The sequence below is a fragment of the Megalobrama amblycephala genome, linkage group LG17, assembly GCF_018812025.1.
Source record: "Megalobrama amblycephala isolate DHTTF-2021 linkage group LG17, ASM1881202v1, whole genome shotgun sequence".
Classification (NCBI taxonomy): Eukaryota; Metazoa; Chordata; class Actinopteri; order Cypriniformes; family Xenocyprididae; genus Megalobrama; species Megalobrama amblycephala.
This window is the reverse complement of record NC_063060.1, coordinates 20,998,389-21,021,577: the sequence shown is the minus strand read 5'-3', so window position 1 is coordinate 21,021,577 and position 23,189 is coordinate 20,998,389. Positions and strand designations below refer to the sequence as shown.

At 35.9% G+C, this 23,189-nt stretch overlaps 1 protein-coding gene across 7 annotated transcripts in view; it reads right to left on the bottom strand.

Annotated features, from left to right (window-relative positions):
* LOC125250758 (gamma-aminobutyric acid receptor subunit alpha-2) overlaps positions 1–23,189 on the bottom strand; it is a 158,028-nt gene that overhangs the window by 63,966 nt on the left and 70,873 nt on the right. For all 7 annotated transcript variants that reach the window (XM_048163485.1, XM_048163484.1, XM_048163489.1 and 4 more), the window contains 4 exons: positions 22,408–22,628; positions 16,495–16,577; positions 16,226–16,369; positions 2,307–2,459 (listed from right to left, as the gene is read on the bottom strand). In XM_048163485.1, coding sequence (XP_048019442.1) covers positions 2,307–2,459; positions 16,226–16,369; positions 16,495–16,577; positions 22,408–22,628 — 601 coding nt within the window. The remainder of the gene's footprint in view (positions 1–2,306; positions 2,460–16,225; positions 16,370–16,494; positions 16,578–22,407; positions 22,629–23,189) is intronic.

Below are 23,189 nucleotides of genomic sequence, written 5' to 3'. Positions count from 1 at the left end.
GGGCAGAGGACTCTGGAGCCAGAGGCTCCCAGGGCTCCATGTGAATTTTATAGCTTGAAGGTCAATCCAACTTCTTCAGCTATGGTAGTGTTTCTCAGCCCTGATCCTGGAGTACACAGACAATGCACATTTTGTTGCAATGTTTTCAATACTTAAAATAGCCAGTTTAGGTCATAGAGACTCTACTAATGAACTACAATCAGGTGTACTGGTTTATTGAAACATGATCCAGTTTCTAGCAACAAAAAGTCATACTTTCGTATTTCATGACCATGGCATACCCACCATTGGTAATTTTCCATCGGTTTATAAAGAAATTTGTGAAATAATTGGCTAATAAAAACTGTACATTGGTGCTGCAAAGATATCAGACAATGCCAAGATAACTGACTTTCTCATCTGAGCTGATCATACATAAAGTCGGGGGTCATGTTTACACCTGGTATTAAAGGTGCTAAAGAGGATGTTTTGTTTTATAAATGTTTGCAATATTACTTGAAACTGTCTTTACTAACTGATAAAAGACTATTTATTAGGTGCACTGAAAGGAATAATATTAATATACATCATCTGTGCACGAGGTAGGGCCTTAAAAACATCAGCCAATCGTTTACGCGATTGGCCCTCTGGCTTGTCAATCACTGCCATGACGTTCCTTGTAAGAGACGAGCGCGGCTGTGCGCTCCAGTAACTTTCCACACTCTACAGGTGCAGCATGCAATGTTTTTGTCAGGAGACAGGAGTAACAACTGCAGATTATGAGTTACCTGCAGTGAGTCCGACATAATGAATCCACTAACACGACACAGCGAATGCCGGTGGTAAACACTTGTTTCTCAATACTCGTGCACGAGTTTTGGGAGGCGTTCCCTCAAAATGAGCTGTGAAGGAGGGGGGTTGTTCTTACGCATGCGCTCATTTCAAAAACTCACTAATGGTTTTTGGTTTCTCAGTCGACGAAAAGATCCTCTTTAGCACCTTTAAGATGCGTTTGGTCAATCACAAGTAGATGCGGCAGACACATTCCCGTATACACCTGGTGTTTTAATCCATCTCTTTTGCCCAATTTCAACCACTTCTGTCCTGATTTCTTCAAGGGGATAGATCTTTCAATCTAATGGATGAAATGAGCTCACCCAATTTACATATGAACGCTCCCGGAGATGACGGAAAAACAAACGGAAAGCAGCTTTAGTTTCTGCTCTGATAGCCGCAAGACCACGTCAAACGCTGTGAGTGTGTGTTAGAAATCAGGAATGGTGAGAGAACATTGTGCTTGATACATTTTTCGTCTTCAAACTAAATCTGGGTCTTCAGGCGAAAAAGTTTAAATCCTGTCTGGCTAGAGCTCTTCCCATAATGTTTACGCATTAGGTCAGTAGGCGGAGAGTAGGTGGTCTTTTGTGGCTGTTGAAATGCATTTGACCAGCGTTTTCACTATGAAAGTAATCTGGTCGAATGCATTTTCAACTACCTCTGGAAGTGTCAAAAGTAGACACCTATATTTAGCGTTGTCCACTTGTGATCTGATCGACCAAAACTCATCTTAATATAAGGTGTAAACAGGGATTCAAAGCGTGGGATTCACAGAAATCTTTGTTGATTTTTTATTTTATTCTAGAAAAGTAATTTTTAATTTTTTTTCCTGTGTGTTGTACTTTGTAAAGATATTTAAAACTCTTGCAAACTTTGCTTCAATTTTCCCCTGAATGGGTAACTATTCCAACTGGGATTTATCTATATTTACATACAGTATGTCTATCTATTGTTAGAACTGAAAATCTAGACTCAATCTCCACTAATCTAAAATCTTCATTCAGCTCAGTGTGACCTTAGTCCTCCATTAATCTGTCACAGTAAATTAATTTATGCAGATATTCTGCATCGGTTTGGTTGGAGGCCAACAGTGCGTCATAAAATCCTGCAGAAGTCAGAATATCAGTTCGCAACAGCGACTGTGTGGAAAGTTTTTTACTGTAATCAAGCATTTTATTGAAACCTCAATATATTACATGATAAACACACTCAAAATGATGGTCTCCAATCATTACATTCCATTTATGATATTAAAACACCTCGCATTTGAATTTCAAGCACTGCCTATAAAGATAGGCAACAAGGAAACAAAAGAGTGTTTTTTTTTTTCCAAGCCAGATGAAATGCAGCAAAACTGTAACTATAAAATTCAATTATAGTGTCATATGTCAAGTCTCTGAAGTAGCGTCCAAAGTTTGCAATATTCCAAAAGCCCAGATCAATCTGAAGTTTGTAAGTAAGTTTGAGATTCGCTCAGAGATTAAACTCACCAAATACAGTTCGGGCTGGAACAGACTCTCGGTTCAGCCAGAAGGACACCTGGGATAGGATGACGGTCATGATGCACGGCAAGTACGTCTGAATCACAAAATAACCGATCTTCCTCTTCAGGTGGAAGTGGGCTGTCATCACAGTGTACTCACCTGTGGGAAAAAAAGTCCAAATAAGATTAAAATTGGCTTTGTTGAGTAAATAAAAAACAACTGGAGGGTATCTATCAGATTCTCAACGTAATACATAATATAAATACTAAGTGATGTGAGAATCTCAGTTACTGTCACATGACTTTTACTTCAGTGGAAGATTCATCCATTGAATGTTTATCTAAATAGCTTTGGCATAGTTAACTACTCTTGCAAAAGGATTGACTATTATTTAACTACTTTAAATTGTGGTTTGGAAAGTGAAAAAAAGTGAAAAGTCAAAGTGACATGAAGGTCAAGTGGTACTCTGAATTTGTCCTCTGCATTTAACCCATCCAAGTTAGTGCATACTCATTATGAGTAGTGAACACACACACACACACACACACACACACACACACACACACACACCTGGATCAGTGGGCAGACATTTTTGCTGTGGTGCCCGCAGGGAGTTATTGGGAGTTAGGTGCCTTGCTCAAGGGCACCTCGGTCGTTTCCTGCCAGTATTGAGAATCGAACCTACGACCTTCAGGTTACCAGTCTGACTCTCTAATTATTAGGCCATGACAAAAGTGCAAAAAAGCTATGCAGTAGAAATTAACTTAAACACTGCTGAAGAATTTAACAAATATGAGTATCAAAATCATGATGGATCTCAATGTTCAATTTAAAGTTTCACAAAGATACAATGATGCAACTGTGTTTTACTTGCCGCAAATATGCAAGGGGAAAACAGCTAAATAATTCCTTTGTCGAGTCAACAACCAGTGGTGTAATGTAACAAAGTAATAATACTTCATTACAGTACTTAAGCATATTTTGGGAGAATCTGTACTGAGTTTTTATATTTCTGGCAACTTTTACTTTTACTCCACTACATTCCTAAATAATATGTATACTTTTACCCCGATACATTTTCCCAAAGCATTTTTGTTACTTACTACAAAATAAAGTCGGAAGAACACAGACTGCAAGCAAGCATGTGCAAACAAGTGCGGTTGATTTCATTATCCGGGTTGCGTCCGTTGCTGGAGCGGCTGAGAAGAGTGCGCTGTCATTATACAGTACGAGAGCGGCCTCTAGAGGCGAAATAAAAACTAACACTGATGCCTCGTAGAGTTTGTTTTGACATGTGACGTGAGGCTGCAAGCTGCACAGAGCGGGACACTTCAAAAACGTATTTAAAACAGACAACAAAACGGTATGTTATACAGTGTACACTAAAGTACGTGTTTTCATATCATTATAAAGTAATTTGTTTGTTGAGTAGATGCTGCATTAGTGGATGTTTGTACGTTAGTAGTATGTTAGTACGTTTGACGTCGAGGCTGAGAGGATACTAACATTAGTAGTATCTCAAGCGGTTAAAACAATGTGACAAAAACACCAATTGTTTAATGTCACGGTTGTTACCATTAATTTGCATTTGTTTATATATTAGTTTATATCCATTTCGCTGTTATGCATTCATTATCCAGCGAAGTTGCATATTTAAACTGTATTCTCATCATGCAGCGACAGAAACATGAATCAGAAATGTATTCGATTTCAGTTCTTTTTTTATCAGCACTGTAACACATGCTATGCCTTTGTGTGTAAAGATGGTCATTTTTAAGCATGACTGTTTGGATTTATATGAAATGGTAACACTACAATAAGAGTCAATTTGTAACATTAAATAAGGTTAATAAAAGTATTGTTCATTTTTAATTTCAACATTTACATTTTGACATTTTAAAATTGTCTCTTACATTAGTTATAATGCACTATGAATTAACATGAATGATCAATGTATAATTAATATTTTAAGATTTTTTATATTTAAAAATTACAATAAACATTTAGCCTTTTTTTTTTAATTCAAAGAAACAACATATAAGAAATAGTTAAAACTGAACACAATCTTGCTGCTCAAACTGTGAATAGAACAATTTTTAATATTTTTTTTTTTTTTTTTTTGTTGCTCCTTTTGTATTTTACATTTACTTGTTCTTTTACTTTCAATACTTAAGTATGTTTAATATCAAAAAATACTTTTCGTACTTAAGTACAAAAAGAAACCAAAGTCATTTTCTGGTAAGTTATCTATACTTTTACTCAAGTATGGTTTTCGACTACTTTATACACAACTGTCAACAACTGATATATTATTAATGGAATGATGCAAAATACAGTTTCATGAGCAGTAAGAATTTTATGGCTGATAAAATTCCTCAATTCAGTCGTCATCAGCAAGAGTTAAAAAAAAAATATCTAAGGTTTCACTTTATTTTATTTTTATAACTACATATTAACCAACTCTCATTAGAGTATTAGTAGACTGTTACTTGCAAAGTTACTTATAGTCAGTAGAATGTCTGTTGGGCTGCTTACACTATCAAAATAAAGTGTAAGCAGATATTAAGCATACAGTCTACTAATACTCTAATGACTGCTAGTTGACATGTAGTTGCAAAGTTATTTATAATTAGTAGAATGTCTAAAGTGGACTATCAACATAAAGTGTTACCAAATCTAATTTTGGATCCTGATGGGAAATCATAAGGAAAGATAGAGGAAAATGGGGCCAGGTGAAGAAGAGACACTCTGTAAATAGAACATCAAAGATCAAATTATAAAACGCACATTACGACTGAGAATATTCTGAAAGCGCTGATGTCACAAAGCAGAAGAGGGAAAGATGAATGTAATTATAAGCCGGAAGCTATTTGAGGGAAGCCACAATTACACCTCATCTCATCTCATGAAGACCCGGATGAAAAGATCAGGTCAGTCTGAACCGACTCTACGGAGACAGTTTGTTAACGATTAAAATGACAAAGAAAGAAAATCTCCTCGACATCATCATGAGGTTTTTAACCTCATTATCATTATTCCAACCACTCACAGAGACACAGAAATGGAGAATCCCTGCCGGCAAAAGGCCCACGAGAAGAGAGGGACGGCATAACCGAAGGATGGAGGAAGACATTGGTTGCCCATGGCAACAGAAAAGAGAAATCTATCTGGTGCCTTTGGATGTTGGTGGAGGATGCCGTGCTGGTGCCATTTGGCAGAGGGGGGAAACTCCTCATCCTTTTAGCAGAGGAAGCACAGACGGATTTTAGCCAGGTCTAATCCTGTAAATCCTACTCTTTCCTTCCCATGTTCAAGTGCACACGGCACCCTGTCGGGGAAGTTTCCTCCTTTCACGAGCACTGGTTAGCTCAGCACAGATGAGGTTGAGCAACAGTTTAACAACAGTCCACTAAAAACAGCAGGATGAAATGTAAATGTGCATAGAGTGAGGTGCGCGCGCGCGCGTGTGTGTGTGTGTGTGTGTGTGTGTGTGTGTGTGTGTGTGTGTGTGTGTGTGTGTGTGTGTGTGTGAGAGAGAATGTCTCTCTACTGAATAAAAAGAGAAATAAGACTGTCCTTACTGTGGAGAAACCCTAGTGTGCTGCCTACCTAGGCAGGATTTTAAAGCATTGTCATGTTTGTTAACTGAAATAAAGATAAAATAAAATTAAATAAATATTAGATTAAAAAATACATAAAATTAAAAAAAAAAAAAACTTTCAAAGAAAATTATAAATTAGTTCAAGTTGAAACACTAAAAATTACTATCTGGAAATAAATTAAAACTTAAAACTTAAATAAAAATAAATTAAACCTAAATTAAATATGTAAAAAAAAAAAAAAAAAAAAAAAAAAAAATAGAATGAAATGAAAATTACAAATGTTGCCTTGGCCACTAACTTAAATAAGTTTAAGTTGCAAAACAATAAATCAACACACACACACACACACACACACACACACACACACACACACACACACACACACACACACACACACACTTAAACAAAATTACACTAAAATTAAATTGAAAACCGAAAATATAAAAATAAAAGCAAATGCAAAGTATTAATAAAAACTACAATAATATATAAATAACACTAAAATAACATTCTGGGAAGGAGATGACAATCACAGAATGCACTGCAACAAACTCATTATTATTATTATTATTATTATTATTATTATTATTTTTTTTTCCCTGAGATGGTGAATGGGTTAAGATGAAAAAATATATTTAATTCAGTAAAAATATAAATATGATAAAAATGATAAAATATATAAGTCTGATTGAAACTGCATTATTTGTACTACACTGTAAAAAAAAAAAAAAAAAAAAACTTGTTTATGGCAACCACCTGCAGGAGATTTATGAGTTTTTTTCAATTTGTAAATTGAACTACAACAACAAGTTGAGAAAACTCAAAAATCTCCTCCAGCTGGTTGCCTTTCTCAACTTTTATTTTATTTTATTTTTTACAGTGTATATTCATTTTTTATATTAATGCGTGTTGTTAGCTTAGTAACATGCTAAGTCAATATCTACTGGAACCAATTGTAAGTTCAGTAAAGCACTATTTGTGGTTAGCCTGTGTAGAGCTCCAAATCAGTTGAAGGCAGCAGCCTATGCTAAAGTACGAAGTGGTCAGCAAGGCAGTGTGTGTGTGTGTGTGCGTTTGTCAGTGGGCACTCTGCCGCTGTCTGTGCACCGTGAAGATGTTAATTAAAGCGTGAAGATGATGATCGGTCACAGGAGGTCACAGGAGATGCCGTGATTCTCTCTGAAAAGCAGAGATTCCAGAACACACACTGGCTCGGTTCCAAACCCTACAGTGAGCTGCTGTGCTGTCTACTATCTACACAAGCAGCGACTTTATAAAACAGCATCATAATCGAAATCAAACCCCAAGAGTGGCTGAACTAAACTGCTCTACAAATACAGCAAGTCCATTAATGCTCAGTCAGGCAAGCCACACAAATAGAGTGAAGATGAATAGAATAGAATAGAATAGAATAGAATAGAATAGAATAGAATAGAATAGAATAGAATAGGGAGTGTGCATGATGTCTAATGTTGTCTAGATAGACTGCTCCCTGGGCTTTAGAACACAGCTTATATATTACAGCAACACTACACTTGACACAAAGATTCTCATTAAGGAGCCTGACCTCACCCTGACCTGGAGACCTACGCAGGTAATAACAAGAGAAAGACTATCATTTTTTCACACATCATTTAATGAAGACAAAGAAATAGCCCTCTGAGACACGACTATATTTCGGGTCTTCTGAAAGAGGTGTGACACAGCAATAAAACTTCATTTTAACACACAAACAGCCTTCAACCTAGCACAATGTAATCTTCTGAAAAGCCTCTTACACAAACAAACTGCATTTAATGAATTAGACACGACCGTAAAATGGCAGTGGGGTTAGAAAAAGAATCCAATAATATATGTTTTATTACTTCACTGAAATATATTCTCTTGTTTTAAGCATAAACTTGATTTTCTCAAAAACACAAACTTGTACATGCTGCTCACATATTATTGTAGCACAGTTTGTGCTGAATACAGTGTAACTAGATTGAAAAGTTTGAAACAAATGTTGATGCATAAAGTTTGAAAGCTTTAAATTTAGTAAAGTCGAAAAAGAAATACATTGCTAGCATGAATTAACATGTTTTAACACATTGATAGCTTGAATTAACATATTTAAGCACATTGCTAACACGAATTTGCATGTTGGTAGCATGTTTTAACATGTTGATAACATTATCATGCGGCTAGAGTGTTTTAACACGTTGCTAGCATTTTTTTTAGCACATTTCTAGCATGAATTAGCATGTTTATAACATGTTTTATCACATTGCTATCATGTTATCATGATAATTCATGCTACCAGTGTTACTAATCACTGGTAGCATGAATTATCATGATAACATGGATTAGCACGTTGCTAGCATAATTTAGCATATTACTAACATGAATTATCATGTTGCTAACATGCTTTTAAGGGTGTTTCTAGCATGTTTTAACATGCTGATAGGATGAATTACATGTTGCTAGCATGTTTTACAACACTGATAGCATGAATTAACATGTTGCTAGCATGTTACGAGATTGGACGATTACGATTGAGACGAGTTTGGTGGTTGTAGCTTGAAATCCCTGATATACTGTTTAAAATTTAGTCTCAGAAGAAGAATAAGCTTAAACAGTAGATCATTAGCCATTAAAATGTTCTAAGTAATGAAATAAGCACAAATGTAAGGGTGCCAAAACAACTCCAGTGCCACAATAACACCTTTTAGAAAAAATGGTCCAATGGGGTTCTATATATAATTCTAGGTTTCTTGACTCAATTTTGGAGAACACTTTATGTGCAAAAGGTCATATAATAAGGAGAAATGTAAATGATTGCAAAATACTTTCATGTTTAACAGGTTATTTAAAATGTTTTCTAGTGATAAGGTACGTTTACCTTGTTTAGCTGACAGAACCCTTTAAGGTTCTATATAGAACCTCTTCTTCTAAGAGGGAGGACTCCACTTAAAACAAAATCAATCGTGGTTGGTCACTTTTACATGTTTATTAAAAAATCTCTTCATGGGTGTTTTTTGGCGAGAATAAGCTGCAATGAGGACTAGACTTTATGCTGATAGTCAAATGTCTGGTTACGCCGGCCTACACATACACACACTGCAAATGATGACAGATCCGCACCACTAATTATTGCTCTCTCCCACCATAACCGTGATGCTGATCGCCATGGTGATGGCTGCCTGGGATCCAGATGTCTCAACTTCTAAGCACGATGTCAGTGACAGTGTGCCAACATCATTTGAACGTTCCTGTTTCCTTTCTATACGTCTCTCATTTTCCATCTTTTCGCAGGGGAAACCCGGCCTCTTTGATGAAGCTATCGTCATCAGGCATGTTCGCCAATAATGATCTCAAAAACACACAGATCTCAGTATGTGAACGTCATGACGGACAGAAAAGGGGTGAACAGAACTGAGAGAGGGGTGATTTTGTGATTTAAAGCAATGGTTTACCCAAAAATAAAGAAGAGAAATCTGTCATTTACTCACTCCCATGTTGTTCCAACCCCATACCACTTTGTGTGCTGCTTTTGTGTTATTTTGTACATTTGTCTACATTTCACCTTAAAGATTTAAAAGTACATTAGGGTGAATAAAATAATAACTGAATTATCATTATTGGGTGAACTAGACCTTTAACAATTGCTGTGAATGGGGGAATCCGATGAAAAGGTCATGGTCAGATTTCAACCCAAAAATACATCAAAATGATAATAATTTATTATTATTATTATCATTTAATAGTATTATAAAAAAAATAATAATGAATGAATGAATGAATGAATGAATTAATCTACTATTATTTATATATTTATTTATTTTAATGTTTTAAATTATATATATATATATTTTTTTTTTTTTTTTTGTATTTCGAAGTGCTTAATTATCATGAAAATAATGTCACAATGCAGCAAGTCTTAAAGGAATATTTCAAAAATTAAAAAGGCCGTTACAAAACCATATGACTTTAGTTCTTCTCTAGAACATATGTGGAACAAAGAATTTTTATTTTTATTTATTTATTTATTTATTTATTTATTTATTTTTGTGTGTGCACGTATAATAGAGTCAATAGGGTCCAAAAATGTTAACCCTTCTGACTTTTTAAAAAATATCTTTTTGTGTGTGTTTGTGTTCCACAGAAGAACTAAAGACATACAGTTTTAGAATGACCATTTTCATTTTAGGATCTGCTGCATTATGACATTTTTTTCACGATAATTAAGCACATTTCCCCCTCATTATTCTCATTACTGTAATGCGTCCACACAATGTTTTTTTTTTTTTTTTATGTGTCTAATTCTCATTATTCTCAATGGTGCTTCTCATTAGATTCTCATTAATGTAATACACAAAATCTTAATGGTCCTAAAAATAGGGTTCATGTTCTTTAAGCAAACTATTGTTTCACTTTTGTTTTTCTTGTGATTTTTGGGGTGAAATATGACCAGGAAAGAAGATTCACACATTGTTGTACTGACTTTGAGTGTGTATCCACTGTTATCTTAAAGCCATTATCACAACACAGATAAGCCAGAATAACACATGGGCGTCACACACCCCGACATTGTGTTTAAGTGCTCACCTGACACTGTGCCTCTCAACTACACTTGTTTTTTTGTAAACACACCCCTTCAGTGCATCATTAATCAATGCGAAAACACACAAACACACACACATACACAGAGATACACAAACTTGAAGTGGCTTTACTCTAAGTGGTTTCCGAGCCTGTGGCCTCAAGGAAGAAAGGTATTAAAAAATCCTTCAGATATTGCGGACACTCAAGTGTGCAAAATGTAGTGCACACTCAAGTGTGGCAGATGACCCAATTTCCCTCAGACGGCACGTTCACGCTGTTGTAATGAATGATTAATATCACGTCACATGATGGGGACTTACAAGAGCCCCAGGAGAAAAGGACCAAAGGCTCATGAATGTGTGTTTTAATACACACATGTGTGTTTGTGTGAGTGTGCCGCCGGTACCGGTTTGAGTACATCCACTTACTATAGGTGATGTAAACAGCACTTAACAAATGGGTCTGAACAGAAGACACCAATCCAACAGGACATGGCACAGCAAAGCCATTGTTCAGACATGGGTATTCTGTCTTAAAGGTGCCCTAGAACTTTAAAAAAAAAGATGTAATATAAGTCTAAGGTGTCCCCTGAATGTGTCTGTGAAGTTTCAGCTCAAAATACCCCATAGATTTTTTTAAATTAATTGTTTTAACTGCCTATTTTGGGGCATCATTATAAATGAGCCGATTCAGGGCTACTGGCCCTTTAATTCTCGTGCTCCACGCCCACGGAGCTCGCGCTTGCCTTGAACAGTGCATAAACAAAGTTTACACAGCTAATATAACCCTCAAATGGATCTTTACAAAGTGTTTGTCATGCATGCGGCATGCATGCGTCGGATTATGTGAGTATTGTATACTGTTATATTGTTAACATTGATTCTGAATGAATTTGAGGCTGTGCTCCGTGGCTAACGGCTAATGCTACACTGTTGGAGAGATTTGTAAAGAATGAAGTTGTGTTTATGAATTATACAGACTGCAAGTGTTTAAAAATGAAAATAGTGACGGTTCTTGTCTCCGTGAATACAGTAAGAAAGGATGGTAACTTTAACCACATTTAACAGTACATTAGCAACATGCTAACGAAACATTTAGAAAGACAATTTACAAATATCACTAAAAATATCATGATATCATGGATCATGTCAGTTATTATTGCTCCATCTGCCATTTTTCGCTGTTGTTCTTGCTTGCTTACCTAGTCTGATGATTCAGCTGTGCAGATCCAGACGTTAATACTGGCTGCCCTTGTCTAATGCCTTTCATAATGTTGGGAACATGGGCTGGCATATGCAAATATTGGGGCGTACACCCCAACTGTTACGTAACAGTCGGTGTTATGTTGAGATTGGCCTGTTCTTTGGAGGTCTTTTAAACAAATTAGATTTATATAAGAAGGAGGAAACAATGGTGTTTGAGACTCACTGTATGTCATTTCCATGTACTGAACTCTTGTTATTTGACTATGCCAAGAAAAATTCAATTATTCATTCGAGGGCACCTTTAAGAAATTAAATGGAAACAATTAACAAGTGTATTTCAGCTTCAGAAAGGTTGATGATTCAGTGAAGTTTAATTTGGATTTATGTGCAACCACTTTCATGATACAGTTCATTCCCGAGCAGCCTTACATAGAAGGTTCTGATATACAGTACTTACAGGAAAGTTCTATTCAGTTCTTCGCTCAGGAGCAAAACGATATTCGAAATAGCTTTGCAGCGATATATTAGCGATATACTGTTAGCGAATATTCTGATTGCTCAGAGCTGTATTTAGATGAATATGTAAATATGTGCTGCACGCTTTCCTCTCAATAACAAAATAAACACACAACAAAAATGACAGCGGTGAGAAAACAGCAGTTAAAGGATTAGTCCACTTTCAAATTAAAATTTCTTGATAATTTACTCACCCCCATGTCATCCAAGATGTTCATGTCTTTCTTTCTTCAGTCTAAAAGAAATTAAGGTTTTTGATGAAAACATTCCAGGATTATTCTCCTCATAGTGGACTTCAATGGCCTCCAAACGGTTGAAGGTCAAAATTACAGTTTCAGTGCAGCTTCAAAGGGCTTTAAACGATACCAGACGATGAATAAGGGTCTTATCTAGCGAAATGATCTGTCATTTTCGAAAAAAAATACAACTGTATATGCTTTATAAACACAAATTAACGGCTTGCATGTGTTTCCGCTTTCTGTATTCTCCAAAACGCTTACGCTGTATGTCCTACGCTTTCCCTATTCTACTTACGGAACGAACGCGGCGCCAGTTTCGTTTTTTACCGTAAATATAATAGGGAAGGCGTAGGACAAGAATTTTTGAAGAATACAGAAAGTGGAAGCACGTGCAAGGCGATCATCAAAAACCTTAATTTCTTTTCGACTGAAGAAAGAAAGTCATGGACATCTTGGATGACATGGGGGTGAGTAAATTATCAGGAAAATTTTATTTTAAAGTGGACTAATCCTTTAAGAAAGAATATGATCATAGCGATATATTTGCCCCAGCCCTGCAATTCACCACTACAGTAAAGTCACGTCATGTTTATTTATAAAGCACTTGGTATAGTACGCTTGTGTCGTAAATATGACAAAGTGTCTTCTGGGTGTTGTTGTTGTTGTTGTTGTACAGTCCCTCTGGTTTCTCTGAGCTTAACAGAAGTGGAATATCTTGTACGTGCTCTGGCCTCGGTCTCACCCCACATCGAAGATGTATTCGCTTTACTGAGCTACCAAATGCCAACACACAAGAAATGTCACAGCAACCCAAAGATGTGCATAAGAGAGAGAGAGAAAGACAGTGAGAGTGAACCAGAGACAGACAAGGTTTGTTGAGTCTTGCCCAGAGATCGTGTTAAAGCACATATAGCAGATGTAGCTGGACAGAACAAATGTGCGCTTGATAAACTATGACAGAATGAAGGACAAATCTGCTGTGACATCAGACAATCCTTCCAAATCATCCTCATATATCCAATATGTCTGTTCAGTGTCTACGGCTTTCTCTTCAGGACAAACTCAACCAAAAATGTAACTTCTGACATCATTTACTCACTGTCATGTTGTTCCATTTGAATGACTTTGGAAGAATTAACCTTATGACAGATAAATGATTGACATGCTGAGAAGCCTTATTGCCATCCAACATTTTGTCAGTCAAGTTTTGAAGTCTGTCAAGCTCAAGCAAATTGCTTTGACTATGGTAAAAAGGTGCTGTTATGGCACTTGTAAATCCAATACTAGGTAGAGTGGCTATTTAGTGGAGTGTAATTTGTTCTGGTCCTGAAATCAGCCAGTAATCTTAAAAAATGCAAGCTTTGGATCGGACTTGTCATTCTTTATGACACTGACTTTTGTTAATTTTACACTTCCGTGATTCTGTGATGTTTTCCCCATTAAATAAAAAGACTATACAAATGAAGCTTGTATGTTTGGACAGTTTTCATTAACAAGATCCAATTTCGCCAATTACATGCGAGTCTTATATGACAGTGAAAAATTCATCAGAAAAATTGAGCATGGTATTTGGTCTACTTCCTCCCTACATTTCTATCTACTGTTAGAGTGAACATCTGTATACTGAATGCATACATCTTTCATTCAAGATACTTGTGCCTCTGTTGATTTCATCTTATGTGTGAATTATATGTTTTATTTGAAAAACGGAAGCATGCTGAATGGACTCTGGTGTGAATCTCTGGTTTTAAGAGCTCTAATATGTAATATGCCACATTTAACTAGTATTTTAAGAAAAACACATTATTTACCCGTTTGCATCTGCAAAGTTACATGTTTGTTCTGTGTTAATGTCAATGTTAACTGACATGTGAACTGTCTGACTTCTTAACACTTGGGTAGATTTCCCCTTGTATCTCACTGTTTTCTTGTCTTCTACCGTTATATTTAGTTTCAACATAACAACCTGACAACAAAAGCTTGTGCTTTCAGATTTTTGTGTGATGATAAACCGCATTTTAAAGGTCCCGTTTTTCGTGGTTTTTTGAAGCTTTGATTGTGTTTATAGTGTGCAATATAACATGTGTTCATGTTTCGCGTGTAAAAAAACGCAGTATTTTTCACATAATTTACTTATCTGTATACCGCTGTTTCCACTGTCATAAAAACGGGCTGATGACTTCCTTGTTCTATGAAGTCCCTCCTTCAGAAATACGTAACGAGTTCTGATTGTGCCAGCGGTTCCTGTGTTGTGATTCGACAGCTCTGAGCGCACCGTGCCCGGAAAGGTCACGCCTCTTACCATAACGTGGAGATGCACGCGCTCAGTGTTATTGTAAACATGTCTTTAATTTTACCCTATCAATTTGAGCCGGAATCAGACCTGGTGATTGGACTGCGGGATGAAAATAACAGCGTTTCGACGACATGGCGACAAACACACTCTACAAACGCAACTCTTGTGTATTCCTGTGGGCGGAGGTTAGTCAAAAAACTGTTTTAGAGACGTCATTAAAGAAGGAAGTAGAGGGATGTAGTCCAAACTGGCCGTTCGATGTAGGCGACTTCTGTTAAATAAAATATCTCGCTTGGCATTGAACTTTGAGCTTTAAAATTTTAAAGATTTTATTTATACTCTAACAACAACATTACACACTAACTAAAGTTTGAAACATGGGATCACGAAGAACGGGACCTTTAAATCTTTACAGCCATTTTCTGGCTTCCCGTGTTTTCACTGTTATACAGTAGGGGGCGCTATGACGCATCTTCTGAAAGAGTATAGAATCTCCGGATCAAAACACAGGCAAAAAAGAAGCAGAAACAAGCAATAAAAGCACTGCTTATGCATGTTGTATTCTTTGAAATAAGCGTGCTTTTCTCAGCTTTTTGTTCAAAATGTTGCTTTTTTAATGAAACTTACCCAAAAAAGAATGCATGAAGCTAGAATATTTTTTTAAAACAGCCCCTATTATGCTTTTTCAAATATTACCTTTCATGTAATGTGTTATATAGCTGTTTGTGAATGTAAAAAGTCTGCAAAGTTTTAAAGATCAAACTGCGTGATAAATAAGAAAAGAAAGAAAGAAAGAATCGATTCTGAACTGCCGAAATGAGTCATCAGTAATTCCAGTCTTGCTTCCGTAACATTCATACGTAAAAATAAAACAAATTTGCATAAAACCCAACTATGGTCTTCATTGGCTGCCCCAAGAACAACATCTACTTTGACCCGCCCTCAAACACTGTTGCTGGTTCGTGTTGTATACACGCAGTTTTCGGCTCTGCAAAAGCAAATTCTCTTTGTAAACACTTCCAATGGATGAGGATGTGAAGGATCAGTGTTTAAAATTACCTCAGCGATACAACAGCTGTATAACCTTTTGACGATTGTTTCTCAAATCTCCGCGAGGTCAACGTGGGATTTTCGAAATGCTTATCCACTAAAGATGGGTCAGTACCCACTTTATTTGGACCACCGTGCTTCTCTGAATCACAACCTTTAAGTACAATTAATTATTGATGCATATATTTTCTACCAGCTGTTCAAAATTAGTAGTTTTGTGTTTTAAATTGCGTAGGTCTCCGGCTAACCGTCTAACTTACATTATTATTATTTCACATTATTATTTTATCACGTTATTATTATATTATATCATGTTATTTGTGCTTGGATTGATATGGTAAAAGCGACGCCATCGTTACTGTCTTTGCAGTCTTTCCATATAATGAAACCCTATTGTGACTAGTGAATCTAAATCTCTAAGTTTCGAACTCACCAGTGCTGGATCTGATGGTTTCGTTCCCCACAGTTTGTCCCAGTAGGTCATACTGGTTCAGTCTAGAGCTCTCTTCTTCTACCACCACAGAGTTGGATGCGTTCTTCGTCCAGGTGTACGTCACTTCTGTCGTTGTGTAAGCATCTGTAGGGATGATTTCAGTGGGGCCACAATTATAACTTTGCAGATGACTGTTTGAAATTTGAAACCAATCAGTACAAGAAAGTCACTTCATGATGCTTTGGTGAACAAAACCAGCTGTTACTCACAGCTGCCAAATTTAAGCGGACAGGAGTGGAAGTCCATGGGGAAATCTTCAAGATGCATCGGACATTCAGCATGCACTGTCAACCTGTGATTTACATGAGCAAACACAACAAAAAAGAGACATTTTATGCCATCATCACTATATGGCAAGTACAAATTGATGGATTAAAAGTGACAGTAAAGACATTTAGAATGTTACAAAAGATTTCTATTTCAAATAAACGCTTTTGAACTTTCTATTCATCTAAGAATCCTGAAATAAAAATTTATTACGGTTTCCACAAAAATATGAAACTGTTTTCAACATTGATAATAATCAGAATTTTTTCTTGAGCACCAAATCAGCATATTAAGAAGGATCATGTGAAACTGAAGACCGGAGTAATGATTCTGAAAATTCAACTTTGATCAAAGGAATAAATTACATTTTAAAATATTTATATTTAAAATATTAAAATAGAATGTTATATTAAATTGTAATAATAGTTCACAATATTACTGTTTTCACTGTGTTTTGATCAAATCTATCAAAAATCTAAAAAAGTAGAATCTAAAAAAAACTAAAAACAGCTAAAATCAAGTAATATATAAATATTTAATATTTAAAGCATGTTTGCCACACTCGTTTCACTAAATGAACACAATGAATAATATTTACTTTTTTTTTTATGTTTAAACAATCCAATAAAATGCCACAAAGGGATTTCTGTCAACATCTGAGTGATGACCAGGGGTGTAACGGTACACAAAACTCGGTTTTGAAGGCGGATTCGGTACAGCAGGTGGGGAGAAAACTAAACATAATATTGCTTTTTTTATTATTATTAAACAGTGGTTTTACTGAACAAATTGTGTTTTTGTCTTCAAATATATTAAAATAAATTATAACTACAAGTTTCACAAGGATAAAAAAATGATCTTTGCTGATGCTATAAACTATGTAGGAAGCCCTTACTTGAACATTATGCTACTATAATATTAAAGGTTAACAACTGAGCCCAAAATATTAGCCTAAATTCAATCGCTTTTTATTTTTAGATATAATAAATCAACATTCAAACAACAAATTGTATGCAAACATGTAATTATAAAATTAAGTTTTACTCCAATTCGTTGTTGAAATATAATCATTTGTAAACAGTGTCTGTCATTTTCATGACAGTTTATTTAAACATAGGCTACATTAAATAATTAAGACATCACTAACAGGTTAAGTAAAATATAATGAAAAAATGGGCTAACACAGTGCATATATTAAGCCAAAGAGTTAATTTCTCTGGCGAACTAACAAGCTCTGGAAACTAAACGGCTTTTCTGAGGTAAATGCTACATGACATATTGTTTACAAGCTGTTTTATTGACGTCTTTCCGCCGTTGAAACACTGAATAAGCGATAACACGAGATATTATACATTTCAGTAAGTTGTACTGTATCTTTCAACATACCTTCAGATGTTCATTTAAGTTTATTCTGTAACTAGTGGAATATGATCACGTTAACTCGCGAGCCGCGCTCGCACTGCCAGTTGAACTGAAGCGCATGTACAAAGATCTGTCACGCTACATCAAAGCGCGTCAAAACGACACTTTCTGTTTGAATTTCGTGATTTTGTGGACAGAATTTGAAGGATGACACTTTGTTTCTTATCGAAAGTAACAAAACGCAGAGCTTATTGCAATTAATAGTGGTTAATGGTGGTTAGGCTACAATGTTGCAATGTAATACATTCGGTACACACGTGCACCGAATCGAAAGCCCTGTACCGAAACGGTTTGGTACGAATAATAGTTACACCCCTAGTGGTGATGAAGACAAATCTTTGAATCAGAACTTGAACTGATTCAAAAAAATGTATTGAATTTTAACCTGCTTATAGGTTTAAATCAAAGACAGTATTAAAACATCTCTTATCACCATTGGTGTAAAAGTGGGTGGGACAGGAGTGTGTGGGTGGTGCTAATACACCCGCTATATCAGAAATGTACAATAACAAATGCACATAAAATAACTTTACGATATCAATTTCAATAGTATGTTGAGTTTAATTTATTGAAATAGAACATTTAATGTGTTTTATAAGATAGTTTCATCTTTACATTTTTACATCAGTGAATAAATATGTGTTTATTTCAGTGTTCAGTTTATTTTTGCTAAGCATCCCAGAGGTTCGTGGTTCTAATCTGCCCTTGAATATATATAAAATAGTAATCGCCGATTGTATATCAAGAGCGGGGACACGTTTGTTCGCATTTTGTTTTGTGATTTCACTAGAACGAATAGTGTCTGGAACAGCCTTAAAGCCATAGATTGAAGCATTCGTCTGTGTGGACTGTGAAGTGTGTGTACGAGCCCCCAGAGAACGTTGTTACCTTCCGCCACTGATAACAGTGGCAACAAACACTCAGCGTGATTCAAAAACAACACATTCCAGCGCCAGATAGCCTTATTTAAAGGGATAGTTCACCCAAAAATAAAAATGTTGTCATTATTTACTCCCCCTCAAGTTGTTGTAAACCTGTATGTTTCTTTTTTCTGATGAACACAAAAGAAGATATTTTGAAGAATGTTGGTAATCAAACAGTTGACCAACAAGAGTGAGTAAATGATGACAAAATTTTTATTTTTGGGTGAACTATCCCTTCAACACAAACAAACAAAATTAATACTATGCTAGTCAACTAGAGATGCCTGCTTAATTAAATACATCCATGCCACGAGATGTTTTAAAAAGTGGAGGGGACTATATCGGCCCAGGCAAAAATTGGTAGGGACATTTCCAACCCGTCCCACCCGCAAATTAAATTTGCTCTTTAGCAAATTTAATGGCCAAATAAAAAAATCACTGTGATATTCAAAATGCTGCTTAATTGTACATTCTCAATGTTATTGTGATAATTCAATATATCGCCTTTCCTAATTACTGGTAGTCCTATACATGCAAGTTCTGGATATCCATTTTCACATTAATTTCTCCTCTATTTCACTGCTTCTTTCTCTTCCTCTGTCTCTCTCTCTCTCAGTTGTCTCCTTTTTTCTTCCTGCGCTTCACGGCTGAGTCAGGCTCTCATTGATTTGGCAGCTGAGAGGAGCATTTGTGCTCACAGGAAGGGCTGGGAGCAAGAGAGCGAGAGAAAAAAGCAAGAGAAAATTGAGAGGGTACATGTTGGAGAGTGTTCGGCAGCGGTATCAGGATGAACAGAGGCGAGAGTCATTATGAGAGGCCGTGTTATTTGGGGTTTGTGTACATGACACACGACCATATATCACGGCTTCTGCTCTTCCTGTTTCGTCTGCAGGTAATTGGGGAGATTGATGATCATGTTTGCAGACTCTTGAATATGTCGATTATAATGAGAACTGTACTTTACTAAAAAGCCGTCACTGGTTACAACAAAATCGGCTCTTACAAAAGTGAGTGTCCCATTCCTGAAAAGAGATGAAACATCTTAATTAGTGGCTAAATCGATACAGCCGCCTGCATGAGGACTATCATACTGTGGGAGTCAGTGAGGGATGAATTATCCTAATTCTCGGGAATACAAGGTGATTCAGGGATTTACATGAAGAATGACTCCATTAGCCACCCACAATATGAGCTAAATGGATCGTTTACCAAAAATATAAATTCTGATAACATTATGTGAGAATCAGATCAAATTAAAGCCATTATTCACTGAAAATTCACTGGAGGGCAAAATTTATTCAATTTGGGTGTTTCTTACAGAAAATGATCGTTTGACTTCAGAAAACTTGGATTATAGTTCACAAGATCACATCTTGACAGGCCAGATCTGTTTTTTTGACAGTGTGAACAGACACTATGACCAATAATCTGATATTTTTAAATCCATTCTGATTGTCAGACTTAAAACTTTAGGCTAGATTTAGGCCTGGTTTCACAGACAGAGCTTAGATTAAGCTAGGATTAGGCCTTAGATTAATTAGGATTAATTTAAGTAGCTTTTATAAACATGCCTTAGAAAAAAAAAAAAAAAACATTACTGGTGTGCAACTTGAGACAAAACAATGACATTAACATATTTTATGATATGTCCATGCAAGTTGCTTTCAGCTCAAACATGCATTTTAGTCTGAGACTAGGTTTAAGCCTTGCCTGTGAAACTGACAGTCATATTTTCTGTTCACATCATGAATCTAAGTTTTATTAAATCAAAAAATAAAACCATCTCGAGATTAAAGTTGTTAAATTTCGAGAAAAAAGTCGAGATAAAATGTTGAGAATAAAGTCATTAAATTACGAGAAAAAAGTCGTTAAATTACGAGAATAAACTTGTTAAATTACGAGAAAAAACTCGTTAAATTTCGAGAAAAATGTTGAGATAAAATGTTGAGAATAAACTCATTAAATTATGAGTTTATTGTCAACATTTTATCTCGACTTTTTTCTCAAAATTTAATGACATTTTCTCATAATTTAACGAGTTTATTCTCGTAATTTAACGAGTTTATTCTCGTAATTTAATGACTTTATTCTCAACATTTTATCTCGACTTTTTTCTCGAAATTTAATGACATTTTTCTCATAATTTAATGAGTTTATTCTCGTAATTTAACAACTTTTTTCTCGTAATTTAATGACTTTATTCTCAACATTTTATCTCAACTTTTTTCTTGAAATTTAACAAGTTTTTTCTCATAATTTAACGAGTTTATTCTCAACATTTTATTTCGAATTTTTTCTCGAAATTTAACAAGTTTTTTCCTCGAAATTGAACAACTTTAATCTCGAGATGGTTTTATTTTTTTATTATTGCTTGGCCCTAATCCTCTTCCGTATATTTAGATTAAGAAATAAAGGTCTGCATCCGTCAAAAAAAAAAAAAAAAAAAAAAAAATCAGATCGGTTAAATTTTCTGCGTTTTTTGCATACATAAGCCATCGTACAGGCGAACGCCAAAAATCCAGAAAAATCCAGAATGATCCACTTCATCTCGCAGCACAAAGCACTGTATGACAAACAAAGTGCGGAATAAAAGAGACAGAATATAGAGCCAGATTGTGGCAGATGACTGCAGAACAGCTTGGAAAACAGGATGGTAGGGTACTGATTTCAAAACAAAGGGTGTAGAGTATTGTGCTCAAGATAGCTAAACATCAAAATGAGCCACTGACATCCTGAAGTAAACTTTGAATCTCTTGGGATAATCCCGCAGCTCCTTGATAAGAAGGTGGAACTCTCCTTCCTCTCTACACAATCTTAGGATTGGATGGACTCAATATTTCCTCCTTTTCTCCTTTTAAGAAGAGAGAGGATTAATTAGTACGCATCGGACTCAGTGTGCAAGGTTTCTGTGCGTGACAAATTTTTAGGATGAAAATTTGAGAACCAAGAACCTAAACTAACAACCAACAAGTTACCAGTGACAAGCAGTTTGGCTACAGTGAACATGAAACTGCTGTGACCTGACACAGTTTCAGCAAATCAGAACATAGTTGATGTTTAATATATTGCTATGTGGAGTGGAATTTTGCACCAATAAGGTTTCACAGTGGGCGGAGCTACAAAACAATTCAACACTATAAGATGATCTACAAGTTGGTTAATTTAACACACCATCTAAAAGAGTGTAGAGCGCTGTCTTTAAATTCACTACATCTATTTTTGATTCAATAAATTACAACATTTGTAAATTAGCGAATTAGTACATCAGTACGGAGCCCTTAAAGGAACATGTTGGCGAAAAAAAAATATGAGATGGGAAAAAATATATATATTTTAAACTTTTCCATTGACCCGAGAAACTTTGAGTTCGCTCACCAAGAACTCAAAAGTTTCTCGGAGAACACAAAACATTTGCGAGAGAACACAAAAGCACTGACATATAATTTTTCCTCCCATCTCATGTTTTTTTCCCATCAAAATTACATTAGTACAAAATAGCACCTTGCTTACCTCATGGTGTACAGCAGGGTGCCATCATCTTGGATACGCAGCAGTTTGTTGGGCATGGTCATGTTGTGCGCGACAGATTTCTTCCCGTTGTGAAAGAATGTGTCTGGAGTCCAGATCTTACTGGCCATCAGGTTGTTCAAACGCAGAATGTTCATTGGTCCCTCGAACTTCAGTCGTTCATCCTTCCAGCTCTGCCTGAAGAACACGTCGATGGTGTACTCCTGCCAAAAGATGAAATCACAGCACATTTTAGGATTTACAAGGTTCTGTTGGATGTTTTCTGTCGCTAAGGGCTCGGATGGTGTTTTGTTTGTGATAATTGGGCACACAATACCCTCTTACACTGATTGACTGGCAGTGAATTTGCTGTTGTATTCACAATTGTAACAATCCAATCAATTAGATGAGCTGCATCAGGGTTTTTGTTCCTCTTGCATTGCACGCAATTCAATTCAAGCATTTTCTTGCCCACAAAAGACCCAGTGTCTGTAGTGTAAAATTTTCTTTATCCACTTATTGCTGCTGTGGTGGATAAACACAGTTTGCCAAATGATTTTCAAATGGAGTTTAATGCATTTCAGGCTCAAACCCTGCAGAGGAGAGTCAATTGCTCAAACCTATAACTAGTGCTGAGGGTGATCAGATCCCACTCTCGGCTCCAAGAGAGACTTGTGCTACCCAGAGATATCATTACAAGATCATCACGGATGGTAGAACAGGGAAAACATTTAAAATAATTTAAAGAACGATTAGGAGGCAGTTTTGAAAAGGGGAAAAGGTGA